We start from the raw sequence: 14825 nt of genomic DNA on the forward strand, positions 1-14825 counted from the left end.
ACAGAGATAGACTAAAAGTACAGGGAAGGAAAAATATGTACCATGCTAACACTAATCAAAAGAAAGCTGGATTAATTACATTAATTTCAGAAAAAACAGACTTGAGAGCAAGGATATTACGAGGGACATTATTACATAATGGTAAGGAGGTCAATTCTTCACAAAGACAATTCTTAAGGTATGTAATCCTAACACAAGGTGCATCAAAACATGAGGCAAAATCTGATCGAACTGCAAGGAGAAACAGACAAATCCACCTTTATACTTAGAGACTTCCACACACCTCTATCAGTAATTGACAGTCCCAGCAGGCAGGAAATCAGTAAGGATGTAGTTGAATTAAACAGCACCATCAATCAGTTGGATCTAATTGACATTTATATAATACTTTACCCAACAATAGCAGAAAATACATTTTTCTCATGCTTACATGAACATTCACCAAGATAGACCACATTCTGGGATAGAAAACATACCTTAACAAATTTAAAAGAATAGAAACTGTAAAAAGTATGCTTTAAGATCACAGTGGAATTAAACTAGAAATCTCTAACAAAAAGATAGCTGAAATATCCCCAAATATTTGGAGATCAAACAACAAACTTCTAAAATATTCTAACTAAATGAAAATGAAAATACAACTTATCAAAATTTGTGGGATATAGCTAATGCAGTATACAAAGGGAAAGTTATAGCATTAAATGTATGTATTAGAAAAGACAATCTAAAATCAATAATCTAAGCTTCCATCTTAGGAAACTAGAGAAAGAAGAGCAATGTAAACTCATAGCAAGCAAAAGAAAAGAAAGAATAAAAATCAGAGCAGAAATCAATTAAATGAAAACAGGGAATCAAGAGAGAAAATCAACAAAACCAAAAGCTGGAAGAGATAAACCTCTAGCCAGCTTAAAAAAGAAAAAATGAGAGAAAACACAAATTACTAATACCAGAAATAAGAGGGGAGCTCTAGCTACTGACCCCACAGATATTAAAAGGATAATAAAGGAATATTATGAATAACTTTATGCCACAAATTTGGTAACTTAGATGAAGTGGACCAATAAAAGACACAATCTGCCAAAACTCACACAAGGATTAGTAGATAACCTGAATAAGTCTGTAATTATTAAAGAAATTGAATCAGTAATTAATAACCTTCCCCCCCCCACAAAAAAAATGCACTAGGCCAAGATGGTTTCACTGCTGAATTCTACCAAACACTTAAGGTAGAAATGATACCAATTCTCTATGATGCCTACAAGAAAATGGAAGCAGAGTGAATACTTCCTAATTCATTCTATGAGGCTAGCATTACCCTAGTATTAAACTCACACAAAGACAGAAAAACTACAGACTAGTATCTCTCATGAACATAGATGTAAAAATCATCAAGAAAAACATTCACAAATCAAAGCAGACAATGTATAAAAAGAACTATATACTAATGAAAAATGAATGATGCACTTTTTCACTGTGGGTCCCCCTACCCTGCTCTACTCCTTTGCTGAGCCACTGAGGACAATTGTGAGAGCACTGAATAAATATCTTGAGCAAAGCTGGGGAAAAAATTATTTATTTTATTTATTTATTCCAGGTATGGAAGGCTGGTTCAATATTCAAAAATTAATTGATATAATCCATCACATCAATAGCCTAAAGAAGAAAAATCATATGGTTATATCAATAGATGTAGAAAAAGCATCTGACAAAATCTAACACCCATGGCTTACTAGGAACTTGGTGAACCGCCCAATTAAAAAATGAATTAAATCTAAATAGGCACCCTACCAAAGAAGATATACAGATGGTAAATAAGCATATGAAAAGATGCTCAACATCTTTTGTCCTTAAGGAAATACAAATTAAAACAGAGATACAGAATGGCTAAAATTGAAAAATCTGACAATATTAAATGCTGACGAGGATGTGGAGCAACAGGAACTCTCATTCATTGCTGGTGCAAATGCAAAATGGCAGAGTCACTTTGGAAAGCAGTATGATGGTATCTTACAATGTTAAACATAGTCTTACCATATGATCAAGCAATTGTAATCCTAAATATTTGCCCAAATTAGTTGAAAAAGTATGTCCACACAAAAACCTGCATACAAATGTTTATAGTGGCTTTATTTATAATTGTCCAAAACCAAAAGCAACCAAAATGTCCTTCTATAGTTGAACGGATAAGCAAACTGGTACATCCAAACAATGGAAGATTATTCAGCAATAAAAATAAGCTATCAAGCCACAAAAGACATGGAGGAACCTTAAACACATATTGCTTAGTGAAAGAAGCCAGTCTGAAAAGGCTACATACTGTATGATTCCAACTATATGACACTCTGGAAAAGGAAAAACTATACAGATATAGTTAAAAAAAAAAAGAAAGAAAAAATCAATAGTTAGCAGGGGTTAGGAAGGGAGGCAGTGAGGACAAATGAATAGATGAAGCATAGAAGATTTTCAGGGTGGCAATAGTATTCTGTAAGATAATATAATCGTGGATACATGATATTATGCATGGTCAAAACCCACAGAAGTTATAACACAAAGAGTGAATCCTAATGGAAACTATGGACTTAGTTAATAATAATGTATAAATACTACTCATCAATCATAACATATGTACTACACGAATTCAAGTGTTAATATTAGGGGAAACTGCACAGGGAAGAGGGAGTATATGAGAACTCTCTGTACTACTAGCTCAACATTTTTATAAATCTAAAACTGCTCTAAAAATAGTCTATTAAATTTTTTTAAAGAAATAAGATAAATATTACCACTCTACTATAATATAACTGTTCTGGAAATGTTAGATATTATAATTGGATGAGAGGACAAACTAAGAGGCATAAATACAGAAAACAACCACCAGTTAAAAATACAGTAGGGGCCTCCCTGGTGGCGCAGTGGTTAAGAGTCCACCTGCCGATGCAGGGGATACGGGTTCGTGCCCCGGTCTGGGAGGATCCCATATGCCGCGGAGCGGCTGGGCCCGTGAGCCATGGCCGCTGGGCCTGCGCATCCGGAGCCTGTGCTCCGCAACGGGAGAGGCCACAACAGTGAGAGGCCCGCATACCGCAAAAAGAAAAAAAAAAAAAAAAAATACAGTAGAAGTTAAGATCATTTATGGTTAACAAGAAAAAAGAACTATAACTAGCAATAAACTTAATAAAGTTGCAGGATTTATGTGAAGAAAATGTTAAAGCTCTACTGGGGTGAAAAAGACTATAATACCATGGGATGATACTTTTTTCTTGTAAGGAAAAAATCAATACTGGAAAAATATTCACTACCTAAAAACAAACAAAAATACTTATTCACTAAAAGGAATTAAAATGAAAATCCCAACATGCTTTCCTGAGGGAATCTCTGGAAACATTCTAAAGTTCATTTGAAAGGATAAATATCTGTGCAGGTATCAAGTCTGATTTACACATCACTCTAATTACAAAACCTAACACAGTGCCTGGTGCAAGGTAAGTGCTTGAAACAATAATGAGAAACACTGAAAAAGAAAATTAGGAGGCAGAACTTGCCATCCAACATCAAAACTGAAAGTCACAGTATGATAAGGACAGAGACCACTGGGATAACAAGTGATTCAGAAACAGAAAAAGCATACAGAAATTTAGTACATATCGAGGGTGGCCATTTGAATGCCTAAAGGAAAAATGCACTCATCAATATGTTAGTCATTTGGGAAACAATAGAGTTAGATTCACACTTCACTTTATACATGAAACTAAATTACAGATGGATCAGAAAAAATATTAAAGTGCAGAAGGCAACAAAATGTGCATTTTATGATCTAAGCATTGAGAAGGTCTTTCTAAACATGAAATAAAAACCATTAGTTTTCCTAGTCTGTCCACTGAAAAGTCCTAGAAGCAATAACCAACTTAAAAGCAATGGGTACTCCCTGAAGCCTAGACTAAATATCACTGCCCATTAAAAAACACCAGACATCCTTGGAGAAATAGTTGATTCCTCATATGGGGCAGGAAATATACAAGTTAAGTCTGGAACATTTCATCTAACAGAGAGCAAGGAAGCTATCAAAGACATATTAAGATCACAACCAGCTTGAAGAGGCCTTCACTGGCCAAAGATGGGACAATTTGAATACCAAGAAGGATATAATAACTGCAATGCACTGAAATACCTCACATATGTTTATGTTCATAAGTTCGTTCCCAATGATACTAAAATCAAAAGCAAATAAAAAAACAGAAAACCTAACCTCATAGTCAGCTTTGTGCAGTGTTAGTAAACAACTCATTATTTTGAAAATTGGTTAATAAGAGAAATAATAATCTCTCTAGACTTTTCTCTAGAAACTATTCTTCAGAGAAATCAGAGTTGATAAAAAGGAAAGTTTTACATTTTATAAACAATAAAATAATGTATCTAGGCCATAATTTTCAATGGCTGTTTACATCACAAAAAGAGACACAAGATAGTACCTATCGCCTGATGGAAGTACACAATGCTATTTCTAAAACACTCTTCATAAAAATCAAACTGGAATCTGATCAAACATCTGGACCTAACTACTAACTTACAGAAAATTCAAGGTCAGAGTAACATGCTACACAATAGCAGCAAAATCAGACTGTGATGCTCTAAAAGACAAATGACCTGCTTTTATCAACAAAAAACTGTAAGGAAAAGAACTGAGAGATGGAGGGGTAATCTACAGTTTAAAAGAGACTTAAAAGACTTCAACCACAGTCAATGTTTGAATCTTGGATTCCAGTTCAAACTCTAAGTAAACAGAAGACAAGCGGAGAAATGTAAACACTGACTGGCTATCTGAAGAACTCATAATATTGAAGAAATTAATGTTATTTTTCTGCAGGGGTATAACTTATGGTTAAAGAGTAGGGCCCTCAACTTTTAGAGATACATGACTGCAGATTAAAAAAGAAATTACTAATACGTGTGATGTAAGGGTAAATGGCGCATTTCACAATAATATATCAGTGAAGGAAATAATTTTAGTTCTGAATCTGATTGAAACAAGGAAGATTCTTCATTACTATTTTTGATCAGATATTAAAGAAATTAGAGAACAGCTATCTAGGGACAATAGCTACGACATGGATTACTCCACTTGGAATTGAAACTAAAAATGAATAGAGTCATCCTTTGGTATCCATTGCGGATTGGTTCCAGGTCCCCCTTACATACCAAAATCTGCAGATGCTCAAGTCGTTTATATAAAATGGCAAAGTATTTGCATATAACCTAAGTATATACTCCCATATACTTTAAATCACTTATAGATTACTTATAATACCTAATACAATGCAAATGCTATGTAAATAGCTGTCAGCACACGGCAAATTCAAGTTTTGCTTTTTCAAACTTTCTGGAATTTTGGGGGAAGTATTTTTGATTCATGTTCGGTGGAACCCTCAGATGCAGATATAAAGGGTCAACTGTAATAAAAGCCTTTACTCTCCTCACATCCTTATGCTCTTGGTATCCTAAGCTTCTCATAGTTCCCTGGGCATAACTAGCTCCTTCTATAATTCCCTGCACTTGCTATGCTGACTGGAATTATTTTTGCATGACAAATTCCTACTCATTCTTTAACAACCAAAAGAAATGTCTATAGCAAAACTTTTCTAACCACCCCAGCATTATATTAACTGTCCATTATGCTGCCAATAACGCTATAAGACTATCTTTGTACAGTACTTATTTAAACTGTAATTTATTTGTTTTTTGGATCTGCTTCCCTAAAAGCTGAGAGTGATCTTTTAACTCTACCTCCTAGCACATGAACCCTTCTAAAAGGGTGCTCAGTAAGTATCTGCAGAATCAAACTGAACTTATTTACCAAATGCAGTATCTAAAAATGACTTTAAAAATTGACAAGGTCTAAGAAGTCTTGTTGAGTCTTTTCCAGAAAAGACTTAAAAAGAAGAGGTAGATCATCAGATTCTGTAACACTAATCCTACTAGCAAGATGGGAAACTGCTGTGCATTTGGGTTCATTAACTCTTCCAGCAAATTTTTTTTTCTTGAAATACTCTAACACTTCATCTAAAGAAGCTATTCTCAAACTTTTTAGTCAACAAACAGCATTAACTGACTACCTACTCCATCAGCTACTATTTTGCAATGGAAAAACAAAATCTCAAAAAAAAAAAAAAGGTAAAGAATAGAATTTGACATCAGTTAAAGAAGTTTCAAATTAACTTACAACATAAACTTAAAAAAATGGTCAAATTAAATAAATGAAAGAAATAGAACCTAAAGCACTAATTTTAAACAAGCTTTTTGACAGATTTTTACACTATGACCTAGATATGCATACTTATATTATATACACATATAGCTGAAAACAATACTTACCCTTACCAACATAATGGAATCTGATATATTTTATTCACTTTTTTACTGAAATGAAAAACAAGCAAAACCCTCCTGGTAGACTTGCCAAAATGATTTCATGACCCCACTGCTGGGTTGAGATTTAAAGTTTGATAAACACTGTCCAAAGAAATTTTGCATACTATTAATAATCCCTAGGCTACACTGACAGCCACCATCCTACAACAAATATATATATGAAATCTGTCTATATCATAAAAATTATGAATAGCAAATACAATTTTCAAAAGGATGAGGCAATTTCTGCTATAGTTAGGAAAAGTAAAATGGCATCTATGATACCTAAAAAAATGAAGGATATTATGTCTATTAAGACAAGTGTCTTAGTCTTAGAGCTCTAAAAAAGTGACAAGGCAAAGGTTCTTAGCTGAGCACTGTTAAAGGAACTGAGATTGTAGTTTAAACAATATTATCCTCAAGTTCAATATTATTCACAAGTTTTCCTTTAAGTCTAAGAAAGCCTTGTTTAAGAAGTTCAATTCCACTTATTGTTCACCTTAGTTATTAAACTGTGAGATAATATGGTTTTAAAATTTTTCATGGGGTGTCCAGCTTAAACTCAAATTTAAGACAAATCATTCTTCAAAAACAGATTATCTTTAAGTTTCTGTTATATAGGAATTCTATGACTACCACTAACTTCAAGTCACTTTAAAAAACCTATCTCTTTTCATAGCCAAATATAAAATCAAATTCTTAGCTGATTTTCTTTTGTTAAAAACGAATACTGAAATATTCTCTAATAACTATCATAAGGCAATGAAGCTCTTTCCACCATCTATATAAATTTCTTGGCTTAGGTACCACTGGATCTAAGTAAATATCACTTCTAACATAAACTATTTTTGCTAAAAAGTTAGTGGTTTCAAAAGAAAATTTTCATGAAACCAGAGATGACAGAAATTTAAATACAAAGGCATTCCAGAATAAACAGCATTTACATATAACAAATAGAACTGCCATTTACTTTTTACAAGATTGCCACAGACACATGAAGTTGTGCCCAGGTTTTCTCACTGGATCTCCATGTTGACTAGATGCACTGAATGGAGAAGGCTGAGAACTGTTAGGCTGGCTCTGTACTTGAACAGCTGGTGAAGGTGTCATAGGAGTGTTCTGTGAAAAAGCACAACCACACAGTTTGTGAAATGACACTGAAAAACATTCATATCTTACAGCATAGGCTTATGAATTTGATTACATTGATAGTTATGCACTTCCAATATATAAAATTTACATTTGTAATTTTAATGATTACCCTTTAGAAACTCTTTTAAGAGATAACTAATTTTAGAAATATGTTTAGGAAGTCAAATTCATTTCATATGAATTAGAGCAAGATTGCATTGTTGTTACTGTCACAGAATATACATTAATTAGAATTAAGATTTTTTAATTAATAAAATTGGGTAGAAACACAATTATAGATTAAAAAGAGAAATTTATTATAAATTCACCCATTTGATTTACTTACATATATTCTTCACAAAAAAATCAACTGCAAATTATTTCTTCTTTGTATAATATTTCCTTTAAGATTTTAATGAATATAAAACAATATATAGTAAAAAGGGGAATTTCAGATGTTAAAAATGATGTAACCATATAAGTAGAATGTTGTAAATATTACTTTGTAGCAAAAGCTATTTTAACTAACAACTTTAGTCTTTAAAGTTGCTCCGTTATAAATTTTGATGGATAATACAAGGATTCTAATTGTATGCATAAGTCTTTTTAATATAAGCTACATTTTTTCCCTCTTCTATATCCCATCCCTTCTCTCTGCAAAACACATAATAATTATAATGTAGCTTAAAACAATTTGAGGCAATACATTTTCTTTGAAGTTTAACTCAGATTTCACTGATAACATACATACCACAAAGGAAAAAATACTAAATTTCTCACAGAAATGGTAGCACATCATTTTCCAAACATTGTTTAAAGGTAATACATTTAAACTTTGGGAAAATATTAAATATATTTGTTTATTTATAAGGTAATATTGGAAATAGTGGAGCAAAATTAAGTTAAAAATTGCTGAAAACCTCTTACTGAAAGTCATAATAATTTTTTAAAAATAGACAAAACACAAACACATAAGGCCACGGCCTAAAAATGAATAAAGAAAATAAAACGCCAAAAGAAAAGGTTCTTAGAAATGTGAAGTCACAAGAACTTTTGAGTTCCAAGTTCTAAGAAAAAAAAAATCTACTTTGGGATGTGATTGAAGTTATTTCTCTTATAGGGTCCCACTCTTATTATTTTATCATGTTGTTAGTGAGAAAACATATACATGCATGAAAAACATGCATTTTGGGGCAGTACAGGTATCATGGATAGGATGTGCACTTTCCAGCTTGACAGATCAGGACTCAGAATTTCAATCTACCTTCTAACTAGCAATGTGACCCTGGGCAAACTACTTAACCTCTCTGATCCACAATTCCCTCATCTATAAAGTGTAAATAATAAAATCTAACTTTTGGGATGGTGGGAAGACTAGCGGAACTATACACGAAGGGCCTGGCTCTGATTCTCAGTAAATGCCAATTGTTACAATTATTATTTATACTAATAGAGAAGTCCAGAGGGGAACCGTATTTTGGAGGAAAGATGATGAGTTCACTTTGGAGACAGGGACAGATCAATAAGTGCAATTATCTATCAATAGAAGTTAAAGCTGGGAACATGGATTGACAATCATTCACCTGTGGATTCTTAAAGCCATATAAACTAAGAGTAAGAAAGCAGAACTGGGGGGTTTTGGGGTGGGGGTGGGGAGAGAAGAGGATCGGAGAGAAAGGAAGGGAAGATAACATTAGAATCAATCTATTTACAACAACAACAGCAAAAAATTAGTCAAACTGTTTCCTTGAAATGAAAATACTGCATAAAAAATTCCAGGAAACTCTAATAAGTAGGAGTAACCAAGAGGATCAGTTTGAGCCAAATACAAATACTGAAGAGTGACACAAATGTAATCCCAGAATTTTAACTAAAGGGTAAATTTGTCAGAGCTATCAAATTCCCTCATAATGAACTTTCTGGTTCCCTACACTATTACCATTTACATGAGGTATTTTATTGACTCTCCTGTCATATATTTGTAAATTAAGCTTATTTTTGTTTTTTAAGTGCTAACAAAGCTTTATCCTATTTATCCTATTTTTTCTTCTTCAATGAGGAACTCTTACCGGTCTCATACAGAAAAGTTAAATAACAGGGAATCATAGAGTATTTTAGCCCCAATTGTTAATGATTAATGAGGGATGTGGCAAGGATGACTGAAGTTATTAATCCAAGCTGTTAAATTAAGAAGGAATAAAAGACATATTAACCAAATGCAATGTGCAGAAAACTTGTAGATCCTAATTCAAACAAAATGTTTAAGAAACATTTTTAAAGACAACTAGGGAACACTGAGCATGAACTGGGTGTCATATAATATTAAACTACTATTATCCATATAATGGATATATATATATATATATTTAAAAGTATTTATAAATATATACTAAAGTATTCATGGTGAAATGAAATAATGTTTGGGATTTACTTTATTTTTACTTCAGGGAAAAAAATGGTGGTGGGGAAGAGATGAAACTAGAAAGGCAAAATGGTGACAATATCTAAAGCTGGGTGAAGGATACATGGAGGCTTATTGGCTCTACTTTTCTGTATGTTTAAAATTTTTCACAATAAAAAACAAGAAACAAAAAAAATTAAACAGAGATAAATATATCAATGAAACAAAAAGAAGTACAGTACTTATAAAAGGTACCAAATGAGAAATTCCAAGACTCATATTTTCTTTGACGAAAGGAGTGTTTTTAGGTTTCCTCCTATAATAAAAAATTACACATTTCTTTCAACAAAACTAATTTTTAAATAGGTTGTTTATATTGTATTGCATGTTTTTCCAAGTACTACTTAAATTAATTATGTTTTAAGAACTAGGTCTTTTACATAAGATGCAAAATATATTTCTTTTAGGATGTAAAAGTGCCCGATCGTTAACAATAACCTTAACTCAAATGTGAATGTAAAAGTAGGTCTCAAAATCATGTTTTTGGAATGATCACTCTTCAGCAATATTCTTTACCATTGCTCTACTCTATTGAGGTAGAATTAATTTTTCATAATATAGTACCTCTCCAGTAGTGTGTGACCAGAATAGTAAAACTACACAAAGAATATGAAATAATTCTGATTCCTTTTGTAATGTAAAATTACCTAAAAATGTTAATGTAGCAGTTTTATTTTTGGCAAAGATATTTCTTTTTGTTAAAATAAGAAATTATAATCTTGCCTTTATTATCTTTTCAAGAATAAACTACAGCTGAAAATTCTAGACTGTACTGATATTTTCTGATATATGATGGAATTTGAAGTCCTTAAACGTTTACTTTCTTATTAATATTAAGCTTTAAAAAAAACCTTAGGGGCTTCCCTGATGGTGCAGTGGTTGAGAGTCTGCCTGCCGATTCAGGGGACACGGGTTCGTACCCCGGTCCGGGAAGATCCCACATGCCGCGGAGCAGCTGGGCCCGTGAGCCATGGCCGCTGAGCCTGTGAGTCCAGAGCCTGTGCTCCGCAACAGGAGAGGCCACAACAGTGAGAGGCCCACGTACCGCAAAAAAAAAAAAAACCCTTAGAATAAGACTAAAATTTAAACATTCAAACTGTGTTAGAAAAACTACAAAGTCATAATTTATTTTTCTCAAAATAAATTATTTACTAAGTAATAATGAAATACTGTGTTCAATTCTAGCTACACATTTTGAAAGCCACTTAGAATATGGAACCGGTTGAGGTAAACAGGATGATGAATAAACCAGACACTATAACACCTAAGGTCTAATTGAAATGATTAGGAAAATACATTGTAAAGAAGAGGTGAGTAAGGAGAGATACTTTTAAACGCTTGTAAGGGAGAAGAATTAGATTTACTCTAAATGTGATATAAAAGAGATTACATTTAGTCTAAATGTAGTACAGATCTTTAGAGAACAGAATTAAGACAATAATAGAAATCACTGGAAAAGAGGTCTCTGGGACTGTGGGAGAGTTAATTCAACTCTTAAAAATGAGGGTTATGGACAAGATAATATCTAAGGCTCTTTCTGCTCTAATATTCCCTTATTTTCCTAAACTATCCAGTTTTTTTCCTCTTATTAAGTATAACTAGATAATACATACATACCAAGCCTGTCTTATAAGAACACATTGAAATGTAAACAAAAAAATACATTTAGTGGTAATGACTTTAATTATTACAGTGTACTACTAGTCTACTAAGCAGTAATACTCTTTAAAAAAAACATTAAAATGACATTCTTGTGACTTGCTAAAATGATTTTCTATGGCTATGACTAAACACTGCCCCCTTGAGGCTGCAGGTATGCTTTCTGATGGGTTGAGTAACTTTTCAAACGCTTTATCAAAGAAAGAAAGGGACCAGGAAGATACCCATATTCAGTGTTGGCACCATTTCAGAAAGGATTCATGTATGAAGGACAAGAAACTGAGGAGCAGCATCTATAAAATGCCTTAAATAAGTACATCCTTAAGTAAACTATTTTTATATACAAGAATTAGGTATGGCATCAGATCATGGGATGAACAGATACAGATATACTCAACATGTGTTTTACATGCTCCTGAAAAAGACAAGTCTTTAGGTAAGTATTTATAACTAATTTTCTTCCATTTTTATTATTTTACATGCCAATCTAATACTATGCCTCCAGCAGATACAAATTCATGGATAGTGGAAGAGAGTATGGCTTTCAGAAACAGTACCCATATTCTTGCACTCTAACTTGCAAATGTAACAGATTGAAAAAAAATAGTTACAAATAAAGAAATGTGCCTTGAAGTGCAATTTATTTTGTATTTATATAACCTACCCAGCTAAATACTACTTAAAAACAAAAGCTATGGTTATATTATTAACTTTCACACATCTTTCTCCTTTATTTGTTGCTAGCTTTTTTTCTGTAATGAAATTAATACAGCTGATTAATGGGAGTGAGAAGGAACAAAACTGAGCGAAGAAAAATTAAGTAACAATGGTATTAGGAAGGATTACCCGTTGGCCATTCTCAACAGGGACGTTTCCCTGCAGTCTTTCCAGCTCTGAGCATTCTGCAAAAGTCTGGAAGTCCCTTCTTGGGGTAAAGGTGCCTCCTTAACATCCCCAGACCCCTTAAAATGGTGGAAATAACAAGGTATGGCTAAAAAAAAAATCACATTTAAATTCCTCTATTTCATTTACCCCTTTAAAGTACCAATTCAAATAGTGAATAAAATGGTGTTAAACCAAGGCCTAAAATGCAACTTTGAGAGTATATAAAGAAATTTAAAGACTCTGGGCAACAATGGAAATGGTTTTTTATTAGCAGGCTCTTAAGGAGGCCCAACGGCCTCCCTTCAAAGGAAACTTATGATTCCATCTTGAACAGTTGATAATTTTTTAGCCTTTATAGGTACCTTATCTTATATATAAAGATAAAATATACCTGCACCATTATTGAGTGACAGACAGTGTAGCAGGCACTGTGCTAAGAGTTATACATACACATCCTGTTTTTTTGTTTCTCATTCTCACAGACACCATGTATTTATGTCTCTTTTTCCTTGCAAAGTTATAAATTTCTACATGCCAACCAAATACCAACTTTAGATCGTAGCTATTTTAAATAAACTACATTCCTGGGGAGAATACATAAAAAGTTTATACACATTTTTCAGATTAGGAATAAAATATATTAATTTTATGGCTTGAGTTAGATGTATGCATGTCCAATATGTTAAATTCTAGCATTAATATCCTAAAATTATCATTCGGTGGTACTCACATCCTATAGCCTAGTAGTTAAAATAATCAATATGTTACATATAAAAGGGATATCTAGAACTTTACAAAGAAATCTTTTAGAATAGTGGAGAAACGGGTTAATAGCATGAGTTTTGGTTTCAGACACACACCCAGGTTTCAGTCCTAGTACTACCTCATATTAGCTGGTAACCATGGGCGGGTTATTTAGCATTGGAGGGCCTCATCTCTAAAATGAAATTATAATTTTTACCTAATAGACTTTCTTTGAGGATCAAATAACAAAATGCTTTAGTGCAAAATTCCTAACACAGGTCCCAGTCTTATTGTTCGTTTTTTGTTATTTAGGTATCATTACTGAATATAACCACACTAGAAGGTTGACACAAAAAATGAGGGTGGATGAAACAATTCCATAGTCATAGAGGTTTTCTCTAATTTGGCTTGGTCTACTATAACTCTTTAGGATTATAAAGGAATCTAAAAGCAAAAAAAAAGTCAAACACACAATCAAGATGAATTGGGAAATTATTAAATATAAAATTAAAACAGGGCCTCCCTGGTGGCGCAAGTGGTTGAGAGTCCGCCTGCCGATGCAGGGGATACGGGTTCGTGCCCCGGTCTGGGAGGATCCCATATGCCGCGGAGCGGCTGGGCCCGTGAGCCATGGCCGCTGAGCCTGCGCGTCCGGAGCCTGTGCTCCGCAACGGGAGAGGCCACAACAGTGAGAGGCCCGCATACCGCAAAAAAAAAAAAAAAAAAAAAAAAATTAAAACAATGTGTTGAATGCTTACATATGTTAGACACTTCATTATTAAAAAAAACTTTTTTAGTGTGCTTAATAAATGAAAAACTCAACTTGTAAAAGTTTGAGTAAAAATGGTTTAGTATTTTCCACCAAAACTCCTTATTAATTATTGCCATGTATATAATATCCACTAAAGAATACTCAACCTATTTAGGTAGCTTGAAATAGATCTAAGCAATACTAACATATGAATTAAAAACCTCATTCTGCCCCCAGAGCAGCTTTATCCATTCACATGAAGACGCATATTAGTGAATGACGTGCTCTGAAGCAAGGGATTCTTCGTTTTTTCATCTTCCATTTTGCTCCCCACCACCACCCCTGCTTTGCCATCTAGATTTGGTACTAATACCAACAATCTGCTGTTATCATCATAAGCACAGAGAAGAAACCCAAGCCAGAAGGATGCTAGAAGAGTTGGCAACAGTCACAGAAGGTTCTGGCTATGTAGTAATTAGGAAAGAGAGAATGAAGTAGTAGTAATCCAGGAAATAGCATATAAGATTGTCCTTAAAATCTTTACAGGCTGATTGGACCCTCAATTCAGTAGCACTGATTCAAGAAAACACTTTTATTTACTAAGGCATGCAGAGACAGGATAGTATATATTAGAAAGGGAATAGCAGAAACATGACAGTAGAGCAAAGGAATAAGAGACACAAAATTTAAAATACTGGAATAGCTGAAACAAATTGAAATTATAATAAATAAACCTTTTTAAAGAATAAAGGCAACTAATTCAATACATAGATATAACAAGAACACACG

The 14825-nt window shown here is 33.2% G+C and overlaps 1 protein-coding gene across 2 annotated transcripts in view; it reads right to left on the reverse strand.

Annotated features, from left to right (window-relative positions):
- The window catches only part of ARID2 (AT-rich interaction domain 2), a 171300-nt gene that overhangs the window by 27558 nt on the left and 128917 nt on the right, over window positions 1-14825 (reverse strand). For both annotated transcript variants that reach the window (XM_060112666.1, XM_060112667.1), the window contains one exon: window positions 7376-7524. In XM_060112666.1, the coding sequence (XP_059968649.1) occupies window positions 7376-7524 (149 nt within the window). The remainder of the gene's footprint in view (window positions 1-7375; window positions 7525-14825) is intronic.

Source organism: Mesoplodon densirostris, chromosome 11 (genome assembly GCF_025265405.1).
Source record: "Mesoplodon densirostris isolate mMesDen1 chromosome 11, mMesDen1 primary haplotype, whole genome shotgun sequence".
NCBI lineage: Eukaryota > Metazoa > Chordata > Mammalia > Artiodactyla > Ziphiidae > Mesoplodon > Mesoplodon densirostris.